General features: G+C 36.2%; 1 protein-coding gene across 1 annotated transcript in view; it reads right to left on the minus strand.

The window, feature by feature from the left end:
* Positions 1–3,932: 3,932 nt before the first annotated feature.
* Positions 3,933–24,774, minus strand: part of IFT80 (intraflagellar transport 80) — a 48,424-nt gene continuing 27,582 nt past the window's right edge. Inside the window, exons 9-19 of the mRNA XM_010188678.1 lie at positions 22,244–22,362; positions 21,307–21,381; positions 19,304–19,467; positions 14,765–14,829; positions 13,125–13,260; positions 12,261–12,408; positions 11,334–11,505; positions 8,531–8,620; positions 8,261–8,433; positions 6,994–7,117; positions 3,933–4,173 (exon numbers count right to left, since the gene is read on the minus strand). Coding sequence (XP_010186980.1) covers positions 4,060–4,173; positions 6,994–7,117; positions 8,261–8,433; positions 8,531–8,620; positions 11,334–11,505; positions 12,261–12,408; positions 13,125–13,260; positions 14,765–14,829; positions 19,304–19,467; positions 21,307–21,381; positions 22,244–22,362 — 1,380 coding nt within the window. The 3' untranslated portion in view covers positions 3,933–4,059. The remainder of the gene's footprint in view (positions 4,174–6,993; positions 7,118–8,260; positions 8,434–8,530; positions 8,621–11,333; positions 11,506–12,260; positions 12,409–13,124; positions 13,261–14,764; positions 14,830–19,303; positions 19,468–21,306; positions 21,382–22,243; positions 22,363–24,774) is intronic.

A 24,774-nucleotide genomic window follows, 5' to 3' on the forward strand; every position in this document is an offset into this window, starting at 1 on the left:
CTGCTCAAAAAGCAGTGTATTTCACAGCTTTGAGGCATTTGCCATTCCTAAGACTCACTCTGTCAGTGTGACACCAACTTTTTAGTTCGTATTTTGCTTCTTTTGGAACCAGAAGTACCGACACATCATAATTCAGTGGGTAGCACTTATTTCCCCCCTCCCTTTTACCATCAGTATTTCCATTCAACATTCAATAGAATCTACACATTTTCTGAAGAAATACCAAGACTCGGAGGATTGCAGGGCATTTTTTCTTATCTACAGTAGTGAATTTTACCTTTTAACAGAATGCAGGTTGATTGGATCAGATGAAATGCCATGGCAGCCCAAGGCAGAGCCCGTGAAGCTTTCTCCCCAGCTGTACTAACTGCACGCACAGATCTCACTGGATCCAAGAACCAGCCTTGCAACATCGCTAAATACATTGCTCCCACCCTGCAGATGGAAAAAGCATGGCAGAGAGGCCACAACGAAGCCACAAACAGAACTGAAACTCCCAGATTCACTCGAACACCACCACTTACCTGCTGTTACCTCTCATCTCCCTCAAAGACGATTCTACGACACAGCTGTTGGCCAGGAGGACAAATGTGATGTACTCATAGTTACCTCCTACACAGAATCTTTGAGATGAACATTTGTTTTCCTGCAGTGACGTAAACTGTGGAATTAAGTTTTCGTGTCAAGTGATCCAAAGCTTCATCCAGTTCCAGTTCCACAGGATAAAATCCGACAGACAAAAACAGACCTCAAATTCTTATTGTCTTAAAGATCAGAACACAAAAAATACTTTTCCTTTTTCCTCTGAGCTATTCAAAATATAATAACCATAAAAAATTAAGCCAGAGGTAAAAAATGAAGGTTTCCTTAACCATTTGCATTATTTGGAATAATTGGATCCAAAATGATACTCAAAATGTGGTGCAAAGCAAGTTAGAAGCACTTCCTTTTTTTTTTCTAATCCAACAGGATGTTCCTAAAATGCTCTTGTCACTGCTCTTCATTGCAACCACCACAGGCACCTACCAGCAAGTTCTCTTAGAAACGTATGGTGGCTGCTGTGAACCGTAAATAGGGAACTGTCCGTAGGGATCAGAAATGGCTGTCCTCTAAGGCAAGGTAGGGTACTGATTTCACATTAACACATCATTTAGGTTTGTCCCATTTTACACTGCTAGAATGGGGAAAAAAAATTCTGTACATCTTTACCTCATTTCCAAGCCCTTATGCAAGGAGAGCTAAGTGCAATGTTTGTAATGTTTGAAAGGTAGAAGTGCTACCTAATGCACACAACATTTTTTTAGTATATCGCTTTCCTAATTCAATTATGGCTTTTAAGCATCCACCTTAGCTTTTACTTTTACCTCACTTAAAGATACATTTTTCACATATCCATTTGACTCTCTCTTCTTACAACCAGAGAATTTACTGAGGCCAAGGTCACAAAGAACTGAAGTGTATGAACTGCAACACCCATCCTGCTACGGCAAAATGTGGGTTACATTCGAATAACTGATCCATCACAACAGCACCTAAAACGATTACATTTCAATCATGTTAATCCCTACTTCTTAAATAGGTTTATGTTTTAAACTGAACAGTCAATAATCAAATAGGACACTGTTTATTTTTAAAACAGGCATTCTTAAATCACTGAAGAATCAGTATTCTTGCACTGGACAATAATGCAACCAGCAACTGATTAGGTATTTCATTTACAGCTCTGGAAGGTTTTAAATCACGGTTTGGACAAGGAGGTACTACAACATGAACACAAGTCGGGTGAAAGTACTTTTGATCTTACTTTGTGCTTGCTAATATGCAAATCCTATCTGAACACATCAGAAATGGCCCATTGAAGCAGATATGCAAGGTTTGCTGCAGCTTGTTATAAGCATACCCGAAACATCTGTATCCTTCTAGTATTACTTTTTACTTAAGAGATGTCAATAAATGAACGATCGAAAATGACTGGAAACAGGTACAAATGTAATGCAGAACTCTGAAGCCCCCAGACACACTAGCACAAAAATACCTTGGACTGGACAGATAGTATTTTTCTTGAAATTGCAATTGTGCTGTGTAAAAGCCCCACAGCAATCCCAGGTAAGATAAACGAGAATGTTTCTTTCTAAGAATATTCTGAAATTTAGATTTCACGCCCAAGGTTGGAATTGTACCAAGTTACTTGCATATAAGAAACTGGTGAAAATAAAGACTGGTTTTTCAAAATATTTGTTTTTCTTTGTTTTTCTATTGAATGCACAGCACAGCAGGCAGTTCAGGACTGGATGTGCATGGAAAAAAGTAGATCTGATCAGTGATAGATACCTTAAGGTCTTTATTAAGCTGTGACCTAGAATCTAACAACCTTTCCCATCACCTACAAATACACCACTTCTCATCAATACTGACATGGAGACCCAGCTCGAAGTACTGCAGTGCCACTTGCTGTGACTGACATCGACGTCAGCCTGAAGGGCAGTCAGTCCAAGACAGCACCTTTGCCAGGGTGGCATCCATTCCACTGTTTTATCTTGTCTTTGCAATGGTTAATTGTTGCACCAGGCATTTTTAAGAAGCTGTGTGAATTTGCTGCCTCTGCTGTACTCCCAGCTGGCCCAAGAATAAAAGAGTAAGATTGAGTTGAGGCCTTGAACTTTGTACCCCCACTAGACTGGTCTTAAAAAATTGCTTACGTTGCATTGCAAATCTGAGCAAGGCTTCATAAATTTAACATTAAACACTTGCCATTAGCGATATTTCTGGGTTCATTCTGGGCCTAGTTAAGTGCTTTCTGCAAGTCAATGGAAGGTGAAGAAGGTGTTCCCTTTGCCACATGTCAGTGTACCAGAATACTGCGGAGCTTCAAACGAGCTAGATCAAAATTGTTGTTTTATTTAGCAGTCAGGCAAATCAATGGAGGTCACCTAATGCATCTTTTATTAGATACATTTAGAAAAACCCCTTTATTTGTTTTTATTTAGAAATCTATGAACTATGCAAAAAAGTGTCATATAATGATTTCCAAACCAGAAGAAATTTGCCAGATATACAGAAATTTAACATTTTGATGGTAACATGGGAAAGATACATATTATTCAGTTATGAATAAGCTGCTCACATATTTATAATGCAAAGGGCTAACGTATAACATCTAACATATGCAGCCACTTTCATATGTAAAACAAAGAAAAATATATCTTGATCAAATCACACAAATGTAAAAACTGTATTTTCAACTCAAGAGCTTTGGACAGAAAAAACACATGGAAAGCTTTTCCTTATTTTAATTTAATATGATATTTAAACCTTAGGGAAGCTCCCAATATTGTTGCCAGTTATACATGCTAGATGCTACAAAACCAACCAACATTCAAAGCACATTCCATAGTATTTTAAACAATTCGCATTATCTCAGAAAATACCCTTTATTGCTAAACAGTTTGCTTCAGTGACAAACCTGAGTTGCTGAAATCATCTGAAACTACCTATTAAAGAACTCGCTAGTGCCTATGTATTAGCAGAAATACGTATTACTGTAGCTGTGAGTGAAACATTCCTTTGTACTTTATAGGTGCAAGCTCCTTTTAAAATTTTCAGCACTTACAGTTCACTAGATTTGTTTTAGGACCATTTAAACAAGTCTTTTCAGAAGTCTTACTTAAGACTTCTTAAACTTACTTAAACTACTTAACTAGGTGCTTAAACAGGGAAGTCAGTATTTAATTAGAGGCAACCAGGGTTAAATATTTTAATGGCAATGAAAATGTAAAAGCCACTAACGGAAAGACAGTTGATATCCCTTTTTTCCTCACACATGTGTTATGCACTACAATGTAGCTCATCACTGAAGGAAGATACAGCATCAGAACATAACCTCAGATCAAAATGAGACTGTAGGAAATAAAGAATTCTGCCTGTCATCCAACAATTAACAAGAACTACACCAATTCTCACTCCTGTTTCCACAAAATGTTTGCTGTGGCTATTTTTATTGTCAAAATATGTCAGTACAAAATATTAAAGAAGGAATTAGTGAGGCGACCGAAAGGCCAATTATTGCTGTACAGTTACACTAGCTCTCACTGCGGGACTGGCTGCTGCTCGTTCTCTTTCTTTAGCAATTTCCATCTCTATTTTGGCTTTGATTTTATTCCAATCAACTTCCAACTGTAAGAACAGAAAAGCAAATATGAAGAGGTCAACTAACATCATATGAGAGGTCAAACAGACAGCTATTCGCTAACAGGACAATTTGAAGTTACCATGACAAGTGACCATATCAATCATTATATAGTTCTTCATATATAGGTGACAACTTATGCTGATGGAATATACAAAGGGCACAGTTGAGTTCTAACAAACTGAGCTTTCCATCCTTAAAACAAAACAAGCTTGATCTGTTTTAACAAATACTAATACATCTTGTTGTGTCTGGCAAAAAACCCAACATTAAAACACAAAAATAACTTGGAGCAACTTGCATCTAATTTAAACGTAATGACATCTGTGTCCTATTACTGAGAATATAACCCTTTATCAATAATACATGCAGTGATGTCTTTTGACTGCACCTAAAGTCCACCAAGGAAATGGATAGCATATTACACTAGTTATCTGATATAACAGAAATCAGATTTCTGCTTGAAATTTGTCTTCGGCATCAATAAGTGTTTTAGCTTTACCTTGGCATTTCTCCAGCTGCAGAGAATCATCATCTTCTGGCTCTATTCTATTCCAGTGAAACTTCAGACAACAGATATAGTACAATATCCATGGTATAGTGGGGTAAAACAGTTGTCTGTCTTTCCAAAAATGCTTGACAAGAAAGAATGTATCATCACGCATTTGATGACTATAAAAACATGTCCAAAAGTGGGCAAAAATGTAATTGTGAAGTTCAGTTTCATTGCTGGAGAATTAAGACTGTCAAAGATGGGATGGGAAAAAAATCCCAACTGCTGCCCAGGGAATTTTCAGAGTTGCTGAAAAGCCATGAAATAACAAGGAAGATTCTCTACGAGGGAAGACGTAACTGCAATACCCACATTCTCATGTGAAAAGGTTAATCCCTCAATTCAGGATGCATTTACTGGGTCCAGGTGCTTTGGATCTGATGACTGAAATCTTTATGGAGTTTTAAGAAAGAATGTGTTTGCTTTAACAGATGTCAGGCAGATGCTAAACATACCACGTGTAGGGCTAGTTCTGCCATCTAGCCCAGTGAGCTACCTGCCAGTGAAGCCAACAACCTTTGCCAGTGACACCCAGTAACTGCCAAGATATGGATTCTCAGTATACATATTCAGTCCATAATACCTTATATATAAAGATGTGAGATATAACAACTAAGCATATTGTTTAGATTCTGTATCTGATTGCAGATCAGTGCTTTCAGCTATGGAAAAGGGGTAAAAACTCCTTACTTAAGCCTGAAGGTGCTTTAGGTGGTGAAACTGAGACTGTTTTTTTTTCCCTGTGAAGGAATAGCAGCACAAAATCTTGCCCTTCTCTTCAATGCCCTTAACATTTCCTTCTAACTTTGCTATACGAGTCTGACACGCTGCATTAAGAATTTAGCTACCACTGTAGCCAAGAGCTCAAAATCTGCTTCATTAAGTACGTTCCCTCCTAGTTTCAGTTCTGGCAGACCAGACCTCCAGAACATGGATGCAGAAAAGGACTTCTTCACTTCAGGAATCTTCTGCAGCATGAGACCCAAGTTTGACTTAAGACTCAGTGTAAGGTGAAACAGGCTCCACTCACATCACTCTGCTCAAACCTTGTCACTGACGAGGTATTATTGCTTAGGAACCCTTCCAAAAACTACTGCTTTCTTGATGATTTAAAGACAAGACAGTATTATCTAAAAAGTCTCTTTTGGAAGCATCAGGGGATTAACATGATTTTTGCTCAATAATGGATTTAAAGTATGTAGAAGACATACTTCCAGCTTAGCAGAAGAAATTGCTGCATGATGAAGACTGCTTGGTAACCGTTCTTTTATTTTTCTGTATTTTCTAGATAAAAGTACCACAGAATGGTTCATTAGGAGGGCCTAGATATTGTGCAGACTTTTATTCTTGCTTAGGAAATGAAAAATCCTAAGACGTGCTAAAAGCTAATGACTTACATTAGAAATCAAGCTTTATTGAAAGTGTAATGGGCACTGCCCGATCAAAGGATCTGAGCTAACAGCTTGGATGTATTTCCTGATCCATCAGCTACTATGGATGAAAGGATCTGACACAGTCAAAGTACACGTCGCTCTTCACAGTTTCACCCTCAGAATGCTTAGGAACAGCAAGGGTGAGAGCAGGAAGGACATATGGGCTGTTCAATGAAATTGCTGTCAAAGGTGCAATTATATATTATTGTGGTGTCTCTTACAAAAAAATGTGCACTACTCCTCCAGAATCCAAGATACTTTCAGATTATGACCTGTAGGATCTGTCCTCAGTATTTAAGGTCTGTGAAATGCTAATAAATTGAAATGATCTACTGATGATGGAGAGGGTTTCCACAGGTTTGATGAAATTGTATATTTAGCTATTTATCGTATTTGGCTGAATGGTCTGTAGTTCACTCTTAATATACTTATCTAGATACCTTCAATGTTTGTTATCGTTGCTATCCATAAAATTACATGAAAATGTTGAAGATATTTAAGAGGTACACATTCAACCATACTAAAGTCTAGCTCCCTGTTTATAAAAAACAACTGTGCCTTCATTTGTATAATCATTGCCAGGTACTAAATATATACATTCCCTATCTGTGCCTTCAAATAAAACACATGCACAACTACTACTAGCCAAGTAGCCACACATCAAGCTATGAAGGTGTTTGCAGATGTAAAATCTTTAGATCTGTGTCCACATTCAAACCGAAGAAAGAAAATGTAAGAGCAGTTCCCTCCGTACCCTCCCAAACAGGCTACAAAGAGCAGGCTGACCTAAAGCCCTAGCAATAATTCTGAGGAATACTTACACCTTCTGCATATTGGAGAAATCTTTTGTTCGTTTCTTTTTTACCAAAGTCCTCTAGAAACTTTTGTCGATAAGCCAGGACCGTGTCAACATGTGTCTTGTGCTTTACTGCTAGTTCTAGGGCCCTGGAAGAAACAGAAATGGGCTTGTCAGGCTGTATAAATGCTCTGGCACAACTACAATCACCACGGTTTTGGAAAATTATATGCTGAAAAGAGTTTGGGCTGCAGGCAAAGATTCCTAATCTATAGTGCCAAACAGTTTCACATTAGTATCAGTCACAGGAGGTTAAAAGTAGCCAGCGAAGGAGACTATCTACTTTATGATGCATGCTGTAAAAAATATCCAACAATTATTTCTGTTGACAACCTCATCACATCATTGGAGTTTGACAGTAGCAGTCTTTTTATTTAAAGGAAATAAACCAGAATGGTCAGAGTTTAGGATTCTCAATATAAAGAGGCAAAAGTAATAATTTTAAATAACTTTATGATAGTCAAGAATCGCTTCTGAAAAGTGTCACAACACACATCTATGGAGTATGCTATAGAGCATTTATGAATATTCTATAGCCAGGAAAGATTAGTCATTGGATAAGTATAATTGATTAATCTCCCATCTGTTTTCTTCTCAATGGCATAAGGAATACTTAAGTTTGATAAACAGTTTTTAGATGATACATATTAGGAAACATAATAAAAACCACAGATACGTGGGGGAAAACCAACTTCTTGCCCACAGTGATAGCACATAATAGCAGAGAAATTAGTATTAAATGGCCTTAGAAGATTCTGTTAGACAACGTGGGGTTTTGTTTAAAGGAGAAATTCCTACTTTGTTTTCTCAGGCCTAATTCATATTTTATCCACCTACACAGTGCTGGGAGTCTGAATAGCCAAAGAACTATTTTTAGCAACAAGACATTTCAAAACAGCCTTAGTTCTTTGAGGGTCACATACAGTTTGTGGTATTGCTAAGGATTTTTCTGTGTTAACAATAATGAAAAAGCAAAATGTTATTTAAAAATGCATCCAAGACTGTTTTGGACTTTTATCACAGAATAATTTTATCTTCTAAATATGACAGAAAAACAACTACTTATTTGGTTATTGTCAGGATATGATTTACTTCATCTTTTTACAGCTCTGGGCTATTACAGATAGGAAATTAGTCAGCTAAATATCTGTAATAAAACAACTGATCTAAATAATTTACAGGTTACCTCAATAAGATTGCTCATAAATATACTGTGTTTGAAAAAGTACTACCTGTCCCAATTGTAAAGATCAATGTTGACTTGAATAGCTTGATAAATAAGGCCTGCTTGAAGAAGCAAGGTTTCAGCTTCTTGTGTGTTTCCACTGAACAGCAGTATATGAGCCATCCTTGATTCTTTTGATGGAAGATCTTTGATGGAATTGATATACTGAACTTTGTCAATCTGTGAACGAGATGTCCAATAGGTTAATATGGGAAATTAATTAATAAAATTAGTTTTGCCACCATTTAACTGGAAACAAATAACAACGTTTTCTTACCTCACCAATTGATGCATAGGCAATTTCTGCTGTACCCATGTCTTTGTTGGCAACCGCCATAGCAGCTAAACATGCCCACATAGTTTGATCCTGAAATTGAAAAAAGACACAATACCTAAAACATCAAATATTTATTACTGTGCTAAAAACGACTTCTCAAAGGAAGTACACAAGTTCTGAAAATAACGCATAACAACACGTTTCTCAGTGTGCCATTTATGGCACTGTGGTCTAAGGCTCTTATTAGAAATTCACTACTTAACTATGTCTCAGAACTCCTTCTTTATAAAAATGTCGATGTTGCGATCAGCTGAGTTTTCAGTGTCTCAGCCACTAATGAACTCTTGCCATAGTATCATTTACGATCCCATCATCGGTGTCCCTGTCACCACCCGTGGAACCATGCTAGAAACCAAAGCACTGGGTGTAGGTAAAAAGAAATATTTTAACCTGGCTAATCTTGACCTTGCTTCACAAATAACTGTACTGAAACCATGACACTGACACTAACACTAACTATACATCTATCATAAACATACTACAAATGAAAGAGAAAGGAAGAACATTACTTGCATGTAGAATAATGAACCTGATAAAAAGCAAAGAAGAGCTTCAAAAGTTCTGTCTCCTTTGTGATATTTTCAGTACATTTTAAGTTTAGAATGAAGAGTCAGAAAAACTTACTGGTAATAAACAATATTACATCCTTGTTTTCTACTTTCATTTTTCCTTTTTTTTTTAACACAACCTTAAGGAAACCCCACAAACAAGAAAACATTTAGGAAGATCCTAACATGTTGATATATTCCCTTTTCAAGTCTGGCAACACTGTGACAAAGATATACTACTAAAACATATAAGTTAATATAGTTTAGGATTCCACATCTGAAAACTCTAGTTCAGACAGGAAAATTATACTTTTAAATGCACTTGTTAGTCCACATGCACTTCAGGAATTAAGTGGGTTCTAATATTTGTGTTAAATATGTTCAATAACAAATTTGAAAATAAACACTTTGCAATGTGAGTAGCACAGGATTACTACTGATTTAAATCAGAATAAACAGCAACACGAAGTACACTCTAAATATATTCCCATGCCCTGCTTTACAATTGTTTTTGTAGGAAACAAAACTGGCAAGACTCACTCAAGCCAATAAAATTCAGTAATTTAGCCTAAGGCTCTGATTTCCCTATCACTGTCTCTGCACATCTTCCTACTGTGGCCATGTGTTCCTACTCTTTACCAGGATTCAGGACAAGATAAACCTTCCTGCTGGTAGCCCATAATTTGGGAGAATTAAAATTGTTAAGAGAATCAAATGCTCATAAAAACTTTGTCATGTTCTCCTCCCACTTCCTTATTATTTAGAAAATCAGGTGATAAAATGCTGAAAGCTAAGCCTGAAATTATTCAGGAGACCAAGTTTCTAGAAGTTTTTCACCAATAGGTCTTGCCACCTCAGAAAGATGGTCCATTTTCATATTACTGAATATACTTTGAACTGTCTACTTGGGTTCCCAAAAATCAACAAAATAGCCCTGTATCTCCATGGAGACTTTACGAACCATGAAAGATTAACAGAGTACTCGACCCAAGACCACCTGTGATGGCTGCCTGTTTACCTTGCTGTAAGGGTATTTCATCAAAGACAAAAAACTTTCTTTTGTAATCAATGGAAAGGAGAAATCTTCAAAGGCTGAGATCTAGGTACCTAACTTAAACGCTTAAAACCAGATGACATGAATGCTCTTCACACTGAAAATAAAGATTCTGTTAGAGTTTTTCTTGAGGGAAAGGCCTTCCTCACTTGTGGGCAGACACAGACTAAAGAGGAAAAGCTCATTAAAAAAAGACAGTGAAAAACATGACACCTATAGTAGGACTTCATTAAAAAAGCACTGAAAATTTTCAACTTTTAAGTATGATTAAACTCATTGGATGATTCTACCCATAAAAAAGAAGATAATTTGGAAAAAAAAAATCTTTGAATTAGAAAACCTTCATATTAATCAGAAAGAAACAATATTATCAACATTACCACCTGATACAAATGTTTACTTTTTAAAGATAATGCATTTAATTACTCAAAAAAGGTAACATAATACTGTATTTCAAATTTTCAATCCCAGTTCCCAGCACCAAATATTGATATAAAAGCCAACTATGAAAAGGGTAACACTCAAAATAAAAATCATTACACAACCCAAACTATGTGGATGTGCATTGAATTAATAATGCACATCAGCAGAATTATAGGGATCAAAGGAGAGTGCTAAAACCTCTTCTAGGAGTAAATGGGGGAAAGGAAGCAGGGCCTGGGAGGATTTTTGTTTGTTTTAAAGACTGCCAGACTCACCTTATCTGTTGCCGTTGCCTAAATACATACAAAAGAAAGCAAAGGAAAAAACAAAACAAACAAAACCAAGTGAAACAAAATATGAAGAGAATACCAGGCAGCTGCATGTGGAGATGCAGATCATTTTGAACCTGTTATATTAAGGTCTAGTCCTGAAAACTTAAGCTTATTACTAACATCTATAAGTACCTGTGTTCAATCCATCTGGATTTTGGTGTGAAAAAAAATAAGAATTCTTATTGTGTATCATGAAAATTATGAAATTATGTATATTATGTCTTTATGAAAAATTTATAATTTTTCATGACAAAAAATAATCAGCAACAAAGCAGAAGAATGGAAATGAGATGTAACATCTGAGATGCAATTAACATTATTAAAGTAATACTTGAAAACGTAAATATTACAGTGAAATCCGAGCGTTCCTGATAATTAGCATTTACCTTGACAAAGCGACACAATCTGACAGCATCTTCCCACTTAGAACTACCAACATACTCATGAAGAATCGCGGGATAAGGTGAAATATTAAGGTGAATAAGTGAACCATCTGCTCTTCTAATTGTTATTTGATTTCCTACAAAATGTACAATCTGGGGATTTTTGCTAAATTCACTGGGTAGAGAAAGAAAGGTACGTTAATAGTCACTTCTTACTGAAAGGCATATTAGGAATTTAAAGAAATCTTTATTTCAAAATGACAACATTATTACACTTCATTTTCAGAGCACATAAAAATCTAAGCACCCAGTTATTCAACAGTTATATCCAACAGGTAGTTGTAAATTTCTCAAAAATCATAGTTATGCACATTCCCTGGCTGCAAGGCAAACACAAAATGGGCATTTGTGCAAAAATTTTCAAATATATTTTTCAGTAAAAAACATTTGGGCTCCTTTAACTTAGAATCGACTAATGAATTAAAGCATTCTTTATGAAGAATTTCATATCACAAAGTATACAAGCTGAAGCAAATATGAAAACATGCTGAGCTAGAAATAATATTTGCATCCTAATCTCTTGATACTTGCGACTTCCAACAGATAATTTGAATGTATCTTATTTTGTTGGTTGTTTTACAAATAATTAAAATGATATTTCAAGAGATATTACTAAAATTCTGCTTGTGCATCAAGATGCCATTCTACTTTTAAAATGCACACTGTCATTTCAACTCCAAACTTTATGATACACCTTCTATAACACTTCTTCCCCAGTTCCTAAATCAAGAAGTATTAACATGACAAGAATTTTTAAAGTTGCAACCCTGGCTTCTACTTCAATAGCCTAAATTAACAAAATTCTTTAAGGAACGAGTGAACTGGTTAAAATACATAATAATACAGTTTTGATCAAAAAGGATATGTTACCTTGCATCCTTTTCATACAGAGTTCTTGCCAAAAGATCTTTATCTACATAGACCGTGTTGGGGTAGTACCAGACTGTAAAACGGGTATCTTGAATGCCACAAAGGATGTTAGATGTGTCATTCCAAGCCAAAGTTTGAACCATTGTCCCTTAATTTAAAGAGAACAGAGTAGGATGCATTTCCACAAGGAACTTCAAAATAAAGGTACACTTCTCAAACTGCAGTAGAAGGGTAATTATTAGTCATTCTTAGATTCTCTTATAAGGACTGGTTTTAAACCCCTAGTATGTAAGGTAACATCATGTAAAATTTCAGTGAAATTCAGTTCTCTCTTTCTGGAAGAAAATTCTTTCCAGAATGTTTTTTGGACTTTGTTTTGAGACTGGAGCTCAAAATTAACAGAACGGTCAGGCTGCACCTTCATACTTCCTGGATCATGCATCTGTCTACAGCATTAAAACTTTTAATTAAGCATATTCTGAACTTAAGAGTTCGCATTTGCCAGAAGAATGACTGAAAGATTCTGTATGGAATAATTCTGAGGAATACAGACTATCCCATATCCTTCTCCAATATCCTCTTAGTTGCTTGCTCCAGAATGCAATAGCAAGTGCTTAAACGTTAGCAACTGCTTTACATGCAACTGATAAAAATGATCAGAATTTAGATAAAACGTACTAAACAATTTTCCAAAACCACTGTACACTGTACATAGTGATTGTGTACACTATCACACGAGAGCCACAGGATAATTTCTAATGCTTTTTTCACTACTAATAAAAGAGCAAAATTTGTCTCTTGTACTAGATAAAAGTCTATTTGCCAGCTGTCAGGTACTTAAATGTTATTTTGAATTTTTCTTACCTATTTTGACAATCTTCTGCTCTTTTCCAAACCGTTTAACTGAAGTGATGTAAAGATCTCTGTTCTTATCAATAAAAGCTATTTTTCTTTCACTTGTAAGTCCTTTCTGGTCCAAAGCAATCTCCACAATTTCCGTCTGAAAAGGAAAAAGAAAATATCTGATTTTTATGTTGGAGATTCATATCACAGAAAGCATGTGATATTCAAACAAATTACTGCTTTACTATAAACAAGGCACAAGACTCTTGAAAAACTGGATTGTGAAGACACTTTATGCGTGTCTTCTCTGTTGAATGAAGCATTATATAAATTGGATTTCATGCAGATTAAAACAAAACTGCAATAGAGAAGACTTAGCAGTTTAGGAAATTACTACAAAACTACAGAAATTCGAGCAGCAGTCTCAAAGCAAAAGCTGCCTAAGAGATGAAAGTTTATTTCTCCCTCCAAAGAAGCTGCCTAATTTTTCTTTTGTTGCTACCAGAAGACTGAAAAATAAAATGCAGTTCAGGTAATCATTTTTGAAGTAAAACCAGCAAAAGCTCAGACTGAAGACAGACAACTTTTCACTGATGTTCTTTTCTTCAGTGTTAACAACAGGTTGGCGCTAATAAATTTTGCTTTTCAGTACATGCAAAGGAAACTCAGTTGATCAGTTTTACTGCGCAGCAAAACTATTAACTAGTTTCAAACTCTTACGTGCATGGGAAACACACGCAACTGAACACAACCCATGGCTGTAAGAGTCAGCTAGAACAGTCAAGCTCCTTTCTGTTAAGACTGTAAACTTTCAGTAGTTTATTTGACCCATTATTGAGGAAACCTATTATTGATTCTTAATTCCACAGTACCACAAAAAAGAGACATTATATCTGTTAAGGTAGTTCCATCCAGGTGTCCAGTATTTCCCTCATGGTTCAAACCCTAGATTTCCTGTAGCAGAGTCTCAGGCATCACATCTTATTAAAAAAAACCCAACTTATTCAAATAGTACAGCCAGGGAAAAGAAGCTCGAGCTGAGCTCCACAGAGGGACCTGGAACAAGAAATCCCTGCTCTTCACGTGCTGTTCACACGTCTTGCATGCACCTCCCGGTCCAATGGTAATTTCTAGTCTGGGGTCTTCTAACATCTCAGTGGCTTATTTCTCTGTCCCCAGCCAGTCCCTAAACTGTTCTTGGTTTTTTTTGGTTTTTTGAGTTGCAACTTCTGCTGAGGGCTGCAGTCTCCTTATCTCCTGTTTTGTTCTTCTTGCACACCTGCTCACTAGCCATAATTGGAGAAATCCCAGACTTAGGAAAAACACCACTTAGCAAAAACATCAGTGTGTTATCAACGTTTTTCTCACACTCAGTCCAAACCAAGGCTCTGCACCAGCTACTAAGAAGAAAATTAACTCAGTAACTGTCCCAGTTGTAAACATATCTAAGCGAAAGTTCACAACTTGCAGTGTTAAGGCTTCAGCAAATCTAGCTACTCATGCTACGCAAGCAACGCTAAGCAAACAGCACACCAAATCACACAGCATTATAGCTCTTGCATCCTAACGTTAACTGATTAACTCTGAGTGACTCGTTCTGATTAAAACTTACTGATTTTAGCTAAGCAATTAATATTTCTTAACAATATCCTTCACTTTACCGTATGAGTTAGAGGCTTTCCATCACCCAATGGCTTTCCAGATAAAGCTTCAAATATGTAGATAACTGAAGAAAAAAAATTGGTTTATTAGTTAAAAGCAACAGTTCTTCATAGATACTTGAAGCAGTTCCATTCATTTTCAGAGTATAATTTACTGCAGTGGATACTGATTACTGTGTGCTAGATTTACCAGTGACTTTCACACTCTGGTCAAAAAAGATTCTTAAGATTGGGAAAATGTAACCATCAGAGTCTGTGGAGATTAGGAGCAGTGTCATTTTGCAATCAGTGTAATCTGTGAAAATTCTCAAATACCATCATTTTCAGAGCATTGATAGCCACTGAAACATATTATGGACAGGTACAGAACTGAGAAAACTAATGTTTAACTTCCTATCACATCTCAAATGGTTATTTACAGGAATGACACTGACTTCTATCTGATACAAGTCTGTACCCTGCATTCTGAACAAATTAATGCTACCAAGTCTATCTGATAGATTTACTCAATCTTAACACTCAATTCTGACAAAGTTTAAAGTTTAGGAAGTGATACCATTGACTGATATATTTCCCTAAAGGAATTAGTATGAGATATATAGAAAGCTGTCTTTTGAACTCTTAGGTAAAACATTCTTCAGAAGCATTCTCTATTTTGTTAATAGTCAGCTCTGTTTTGAATTCTTAACACAGTGGTCCCTATGCATATTTTCTTCCAGAACAGTTTAGGATTTCTGCTTGTCACGATGATACAGTTAATGACAATACATTAATAACTGGCTTCATCAAAATGTATCTGCTTTATTCAGATATATTTGAATTTTATATAAAAATTCTTGCAACATTTACCAAAAGTCCATCTGCTCCACTCTCTCCCTGTCTCACCCTCAAAAACAAACAAACAAACAAACAAACCCCCTTCAAAAATCCCCTACCTACATCATCTCTATTTCTGGGATATCCAGTGAGGACTCAAATTTGCAGCTTCCCTAAGAAAAACGTTTCTCTTTCCTACTTTCTCTCTTTCATTATATATATATACACACACATCCATGTGTGTCCAAAAGCTATTCATACATACTTTATATACAGTCTGTGAATATACACACAAATTCAGACCTAGAGAGAACAGTAACATTGTAAGGAACACCAGCTGTAATTTAAAGCACCCGATTCCACGTTCGTGGAAAACACAGATGTGACAGAAACATTTTAGATGTTCAATAACACATCCCACCAGTGGTTTCAACACGTTATCTGTAAGAATACAAAGTAAGATAAACATACAGGCTCATTCCAAAGGATGGCGATGTTAACATGTTAATCCTGCTGTGCGTTTCTTTCACTAGGACACAGGATGTTGGTTTGAGGTCAATGGTTATAGAGGCAGAATTTAAAAAAAACAACTGTAAGAGCAGGTGTTCAGAAAGCACTGGTTGAGCTTGCAGAGGAAGAAAAGAAAGGGCTTTGCACAAGTGTTGCTCTTGGCAGCTGGCTAAATATACAAAAGAAAACTAGTTGTTCCTCAGAAGTGCTACTTTTCTCACTTTTACGCATGGCCCTCTGCATGAAATTTATTTTGATCTAGCTATACAAGCCAATTTTACTGCTACTTTACTAGCTATAGGAAGTGAGATCAAGAGAGTTTTAAAGAAAACCACTGTACCTGACTGACAAACAAAATTGGTTAACTTTTCATTAATCTACAATGCTTGTTAAGGTATTTCAGAAGCTAAGTTTGGGGTTGTTTCTTCTTTTTCCTTTCTGGAAAAACTCCCCATCACTTTACGATTATTTAGAACCTAAAATATATCCTTTTGTGTATGTAAAAATTAAAAATATAAATAAAGTGCACTCTCTCTGAACAGCCAGAGGAAGACAACAGCTACTGCGTGTCTTTTAACACACACGCTCTATTACCATGGAGGAACTGCTCCTAGGACCAGTCGTTTCCTTTTGAGAAGGGGCTCACCTCCCTCTCCCAGCTTCATTACAGCCTGATGAAGGGCTGTAAGCACAGAGGTACCAATCTTATTTCTAGATTACTGAAAGAGGAAGAATATCCAAGTAACAACACTGAAGCACAGCAAGTTCTATCCCTTTCTGTTTCAGAGTAGATCAGCTTGTAGAGAGCTTCATGCTGGGACGTGTAAACTGCTTCCTGTATCGGACTGAGCTATTGTAGATATTTCTATAATGGACTGCATTATGAAAAACAGACCTGCCCTCAGAATAGGGCAGAGAAAAAAACCACTTCTGCTGGGGTGAGTCAAGAAGAATAAACAGGCCTAGATAAGCCACGGTTTCCTGTGCCAAGAATCTGTTTTCCCATGTGCTGGCACATTATAAGATGTTTTTAACACTACTAGTAGGGCTCATATCTAAGAAAGAAAGAAACCAAGCCCACCCCTAGTAACTGTCCTGATGGAAGCTCTTACCAACAGCACCATTTGGAGAGCTTATCTTGAAAACATAGCCAGAAACCCAGCCTCTGTAAATTCCAGTTCTGGTGAAGATTAGCCTCCACACAGGCCAACATGATTTTCAGGACACTGACAGGAATGGCTGGGAGATGGAGGTGCTCACCAGTCTATTCAGGAAGATGGGCAGGGGAACAGGGCAAGAGAGTGAGTTTACCTTCAAGATCTTAAATCTGCATGCATATAGACAGCAGTCAATATTTGTGAATGAATTTCCTACATAACCTAAATTTATTTAAAATACTTCTGTTGATTTCATTCTAACTGCATCAAGGTGTCAATACGGCACTAAAGGAAAGTCTCCGTGTTATACATATTGAGTAAATTGTAAATAAACATATACATTTGTGTAATATAAATGTAAAGACACACATGGTGTAAAAGAGCAGAAATAAGACACAACTTTTCAATTATCCTTTCATTTTTTTTGCAAACTACTGCTTTCTTCTAAGTAATTGACACTGATCTCTATTTTGATAATTAAAATCCAATTTAATTATTACACAGCTATTGTAGATTTCTTTAATGTCTTGATGCTTGAGGATATTTTCCTGAAGTAGTTGTCCTTAAAAATGAAACGCACATTACAGTTATATTACCATTCTTTAAAGTAATTATTCAAAATTACTAATATCTACAATAGAGATCTAAAATAGCTGTGTAATAATTAAAGTATTTAGTTCACATAAAATATAAGGATATACAAAAAAATATATATATAACTTGTACAGAGTAGCGAAATTGCTTCATATAAAGGAAGTGAGAAAAATCTGACCTAAGTTGTCTTTTGCTTGGGGAGAGATATTTTAAAGGATTATTGCAAGGGCTTTTTTTGATTCAACAGGTAATGTAAGTTGTGGGTTATACGCTAAGAAAACTCCCATGCAATCAGTACTAAAGGGCTAACTCCCTGCTGATAATAATCAGGATCTTCTTTTGTATTTTGTACTTGACACTGAAAGGTTTCTTTTTCTATGGAAAAACACAAGATAAGAATTACTCTTCTTTGCTGCAAGACAAAGAATTCTAAAACTCTGAAACTGTCTAAAATCTCATCATGAAGCCTAAGAGAGCAGATTGAGCTATAGATGATAGATTGAGTCAGTGTCATTTGGAACCATGGGCAGGAAGCTTGCAGTGTTTCACTCTGCAGTAGTAGCACCTCCTGGGCACAATCGTTCCCACTGGGAATCCCCTCACTGGCCAGTTCACAGCAGAAACTCAGCTACAGAGGGCACTGTGGCCCTCTATTGTCATATTTGTACGGCCTGTAAATGGCACAGTTATGAAGTCAAACGTGATAGTGCCATGGGTTTTCCAGCAATGGAAGTGTCTGTCTCCAGCACATGCTTAAAATTTCAGTTGTTGCACAGGCAAACTAACACATTTCCATCAAGAGCTAGAACAAAGGAAAAAAGGTGACTGACAAAAAGATAGTCCTGTACCACTCATTAAGGCAAAAACTTACCTGAAGCTCATTTTGCCATGTTGTGTTTTAGAATTATAATGCTTTCAATGCCAAAACACAAAATTTTAAGAGCATAAAAATCTTCAAGAACACAACACTGAGACAGAACATCACAGCCTCATAACTACAGTCATCTCAGCTGCATATAAAACTTATACGTGGTAAAGGTACAACCCACAGAAACCCCTTAATAAAACAAAGAACATCTCAAAACTGTAATTAATCACAGTTAATGTACTGGTAACTTCTAAGAGCAGCAGTCAAGTAGAAAAACGTTGCTGAGGTACTTCTTTAGAAAATCACATGTCAGAGAGGGAAAACCTACCCTTCAGGTACTTACTGTAAATATTCCACAGTTCTCTGATGCATTACATACAACTGGAAGTTCAGAGACACATTTAATTATCTTTTATTTTTTTAATCACAGCTAAGCAAGACTTCATTTTTATAATAAATATTATATTTAATTTACATAATAGATAAATTGTTTATACTTTCTTTGTCTATGCTAAGCAAAGTTAAATGAAAAGATGTTGAAAACTTCATAATGAATTACTAGCAATCATGGAATTATTAGAAGGGAAAACTTACCCTTTTCATCAGCTTTGTCTTTTATTGCTAGAGTATCATTACTTAGAGATACTGTCTGGGCATTTAAAATGTCTGTTCTCATTCCCGGAAATTTTGGAGAGGAAATTAATCTTCCTTCATATGAATATAAATAAAGTCCTCCACCATCTACAAGAAGAAAATGCCTAAAAAGAATGCCCAAAACCAACAAAAATGTAAATCACTGGATAATGCAGAAAAGCGCGATGACAGTTTCAACAATTTGAAGGTAATTGTCTAATATCCTGTAATTGTTTTCAGATAAACTCCATCATTTCTAAGCCTTACCTTTCAAAGTTGGTATTCTGAGAGCTCAGTAAGTAAGATTTCAGTTTTAATGTGAATAAAACACATTCTGGAACAACTGATTTTATCTGTTACAGAAACTATAAGATTTAAATCTTGTAACTCCTGATGACACAGCACACAGCTGCAGACAGTACTTCCCACACATCATGCCATGAGACAACGCTGTGTGTATATATGTAAGAAACAGCTTTAATCACAGAATTATTTAGCTTGGAAAAGACCTTTTAGATCATTGAGTCCAACCTTAAACCTAACACTGGCAACTCTGCCACTAAACCATGTCCCTAAGTGCCACATCTACCCATCTTTTAAATACATCCAGGAATGGTGACTCTGCCACTCCCCTGGACAGCCCGTTCCAATGTTTGACAATCCTTTAGGTGAATATTTTTTTCCTAATATCCAACCTAAACCTCCTCTGGCACAACTTGAGGCCATTTCCTCTTGTCCTATCACTTGTTACTTGGAAAAAAAGACCAACACCCACCTTGTTATGTTGCAGCTAGCTTTGAAACAGTATTACCTGTATAATTTCCTTCAGTACAACTAGATTACAATGTAAGCAAGTAAGATACACTTCTAATGAACTGATCACCACCTATGATGACACAGGGCTTCAGTGAAAAATAATCTATCTGCAGGAACACATTGCAAAATTTTATACAGAACATAAATAGTTCTACATAACAATAAGTGGTAAGTACAGTATCTATAGTTCATAGACACAAAACACATCCATGAACAAAAAGCCAGCTGTCAGACTCTCAGCCACTGTAAATGTTACCAACCACTGGCATCAAACGAACCAAGGTCTGTTTGCACGTATACCTAGTGAGGTAGACCGGTTTTATCAGAACCTTAGGTTCCTTTCCATTTATTATCTACACTACCAAAGAATCCGTGCCATATTTTCAAAATTTACTTTCAATCAGCAGCTCAAAACTCCAAATCCAGAAACCAACCTTCAAAATCCTGTCCACTTGCTTACCCATTCTCTACTGCAGCACTTTTGTAGACTAGGACATAAGTGTTTAATCTGGGCACTCAAAAATGCAGTAAACATTGTGCTGCACTTTGCAGAAATAGTTGTCCAAGAACATTTCTCCACAAGAATTAAGGCTGTAATAAAAACTCAAGATTTTTTACTTCTGCTCCTATTCTTAGTCCTTTGAAAGACTTTCTTTCTACAAAAGCACACGTAAAGATTTCTTTGACAAATGATTTTCAGAAAATACAGATGATTTTTTTTTAACTGAGAAAAAACATTAATTTCTTGCAAATATAAATAGAACTATGTTTAAAAAAAGGAAACGATTTCTTTTTATCTGGCATATCTTGCAATGTTTTTAATAAAAATTGGACACCAAAGATAATTTATATACAATATATTCCAGTCTGAAAAAGAAACATAAAACATCAAAAACCCAGATGTTAGCATGTCAGAAGATGTACTTTCATCCATAAATACGAGTATAAACATACATATGGAATATGTGAAAAGATTCATTACCACCAGCACAGATCTATGACAAATACACCAGCTAAGCCTTTACATGCTACTTACCAATACTGTGTACTTTTTTCTATTTCTAATACTTCAATATGTGCTTATGCTGTGTAAGTTTTAGGAAATACACGTTCACATCTAATAGTGAGCATTACAAGAAGTAAGCTACCTTTCTGCTTGTAGAATCAAACTGACTGTTCCTTCCTTCAGGTCAAAGATCAATGGTGTATTCCAGTTCTTTGTACTGAAAAAAAAAGCATCATTCATTAAAATCACCAATCTTCACCTATCATCGCAAATACGAAGCTGAACTCACTAAGCAAAGCACACACTTTTTAATCATCTAACATTCCTAAAAAAGGAAGGTTTTCAAAAGGAAAATAGAATGCAGGAAGCCCAGTAACACTGACAACCGTGCAGTATGATCCAGTAACAATTCTGGCCTCATTTTTACATCCGTTCACATTAGCAGCAGCTGACCTAGAAGTCTTAGGAAACAGCAGAATCACATTTCTGTGAAATAGCCATATTTTTAAAATATTTCTGAATTGTGGTTCAACTCTTTTACAGTGATCTGGAGGCAGGAGAGAGCCCCTCTCTTGTGTGTTCTATTACAGGCTGTGTTATCATTCAGCACTAGTCATCTCACTGAATAGCTAAGTGCTTTTAGGAGTAAACTTTAAATTTCAGCATATGAAACAGAATATCACATGCTTAAAATGTGATGCAGGATTGAATAATTCCTACTTTATTCCAAAATAATGGCATGTCAGAAGCACTACCAAAACCTGGAGTCCTTAGATGGCAGCACATAACTGGCACAAATACACTTGCATACAGCCACCGTTCCTGCTGCCTGTATGCGAAAAGAAAGCACGCCAAATTTTTGTGGCAAAATGAACAAGCAGCAGCAAGAAGCTGAAATAAAGGATGACAGTGGGAGGGCAATTACACACCAGTACATTTTGCTGTAGATGATGGTAGGTTCTACAGAATATCTTATCAGTTAAAACCCAACAAAACCTACTGTATTCCAATAAGTTTCTGCTACTCTCTTACAACCGTTAGATAAACTTGAGAACGTTTCATGAATTTGTATTACTTACGAAAACACGTAACACTGAAGAGAAGTTGAAACAACCAAGTGCCCATAGTTCAAAGAGGCTTTAATAACTCTGTCACGGAATTCCAGCACATCTACTGCATCATTAAGAACATTGTGCACCTAATCAAAAGAAAACTTTGGTTGAATAAAACAACAGTAACTGAAATAAAAACTAACTTGTGAACTAATATATTCTCTACTATAAGCACACACTGATACTATTATGCCATTAGCAGAAGAACAGATCTATGTGGGAACAAGCACTTTCACAGCACCGGTGAAAACTGAAACTCAAAGGTTCTGTAAACTCTGAATAAACAACAAATAATTACTGAGGAGCTGGATGGAGTTCCTTAAAAGAAAGCAGTAATTAATGCACACTTAAAATACGTAAGACATAAGCATAATATTATACTTAAGGTTGATAAAATCATCTTAGATCAAAGATGACTAAAAGAGACTCAGTGTTCAGTTGCTCATTATTGAAACATTTGAAATGCTCAGTGATCCCATCAGAAGAATTCAGTAATACCCAGTATCTAGATAAAGATATGTTGTCTAGATATATTGCTCTCTATATATTGCATGTATATATATGCTCTCTAATACATGCTCTAGCATATATTCTAATGCTACCACACTTTAAAGTAAGGGAAATTTAGGACACTGCCTTGGTGAACATGCTGTGCCTCGCCATTTCTATGAAAATTTGCTCAAATTACAGTGTTTCAAGAAAAACACACAGTTTACCTATAATCAACACAGATTTTTGAGTGCAAGATTTTAGGCAGCTAAAATCTAACGAGATATATTATGACAGGGATTTTTTGTTTTAGCTTTTTTTTGTTTCATTTTTTAGATGTCACCATTCTGAGGATGGTAACTTCATTTTCATTTTCTCCATTATGCAAACAATTGAAAAACAAGGACTGAACTCAATTATTATGAAAGCCTAGAAACCATTTCCAAAGACATACTTATTGCTATGTCTACTGCAGCGATATGTCCGTAATTAACTTGGCCATTGTAGGACTCAGGAAATAAAAAAAAGCATCTAAAACATTTTGTAGGCAATATTTTCCTACATGAATATAGGAATAAAATAAAACCACTATAAAATAATAAAATAAAAAGTTAGTCCTGAATCAGGGTTAGCTATACTTCCTCAGTTGTTTGCATATTCAGACACCCTGGAGATTATTCACAGAGCCCATCTGCTACGAGTCGATGTCTGGGAATGAAAGAAGAAATATGAATTTTTACCTGCTAATTTGTCTTCTGTGTTCCCAGACACTGACTCATGTTATCCCACCCACCGGACCAAATTGTAATACAGCATTTCTGTTGTTACAACTTTTCCCAATTACTTATTCAACATTAAAAGAATTGAGCCCAAAAAACATTTAGGGGCTTAATCAGGAATTCAGGAACTTGACTTCAATATTGAAAATATTGGCCTGCTGTCCAATACCAAATGTGTAATTTGGAAAATTTGTAAGAATGGAAATCTTATATTATCCCAGTGTTCAGAGAGTGAATGTTGTGAGTCAGTGTCTGGGAACACAGAGGACAAATTAGCAGGTAAAAATTCATATTTTTGTATTAATTCCCAGATATTTGGTAACCTAAATGTGGATTCAAGCCAAGATTTTTCAAAAGAAGGATACTAAAGTTAAGCTCCAGAAACCACATGTAAGGGCCTGTTTAATTTCTAGCAGTGCTGAGACTTGGCAGCTCCCACTGAGGTCAATGCCTATTGCTCCGCGCTCAGCTGGAAGCACCACGCAGGTACCTGATGTACGTTATATGATATATGACAAATTTCTGTAGCTTTGGAAGATGTGAATCTAGGCTGTAATGCGATGTGGTGCAGAAAAGTACATTACAACTCCTTACAGGCACAGTCAGCAGCCAAATTTATCTGGAAACGCCCTAAGACCCCAACATCCAGCATAGGTCCATTGGCATCAGGAATATAAGTGAATTTTACTACAGCATTAGCTATTACAAAGTGCAGCAGTGCCTCTGACAACTTACAAATGCAGACAAGGGAAAGGAAGCTCCTCTGTATGATCTACATTTCATTATGCAGCACCACCTTTGCTGACAGTTACTGCAATACTATTTAATATGATGCTTTGGTTTTGTCTGGTGTATTTGTATGGTTGTCCTCATAAACATTTTCATAACACTTGAAATTATGTCACTCTTGTAAGTGGCCTCCCACAGCTAATTTCACATGCTCTTCAAATGAGCTTTGTATCTTTCTGGAGGATAAAGTACTCCTGAGTTCATAGAATCACAGAACGCTTTGGGTTGGAAGAGACCTTTAAAGGTCACTTGATCCAATGCCCTGTAATAAGAAAGGACATCTTCAACTGGATCAGGTTGCTCAGAGCCCCATCCAACCTGACCTTGAATGCTTGCAGGGATTAAGCTCCTAGCAGCTCTCAAGGCAACTGGTGCCAATGTTTCACCATCCTCATTGTAAAAATTTCTGGTTCCCCTGGTGGTATGGTTTGGTTTACATGG

The sequence above is a fragment of the Mesitornis unicolor genome, unplaced genomic scaffold, assembly GCF_000695765.1.
Source record: "Mesitornis unicolor isolate BGI_N332 unplaced genomic scaffold, ASM69576v1 scaffold9257, whole genome shotgun sequence".
Taxonomy (NCBI): Eukaryota; Metazoa; Chordata; class Aves; order Mesitornithiformes; family Mesitornithidae; genus Mesitornis; species Mesitornis unicolor.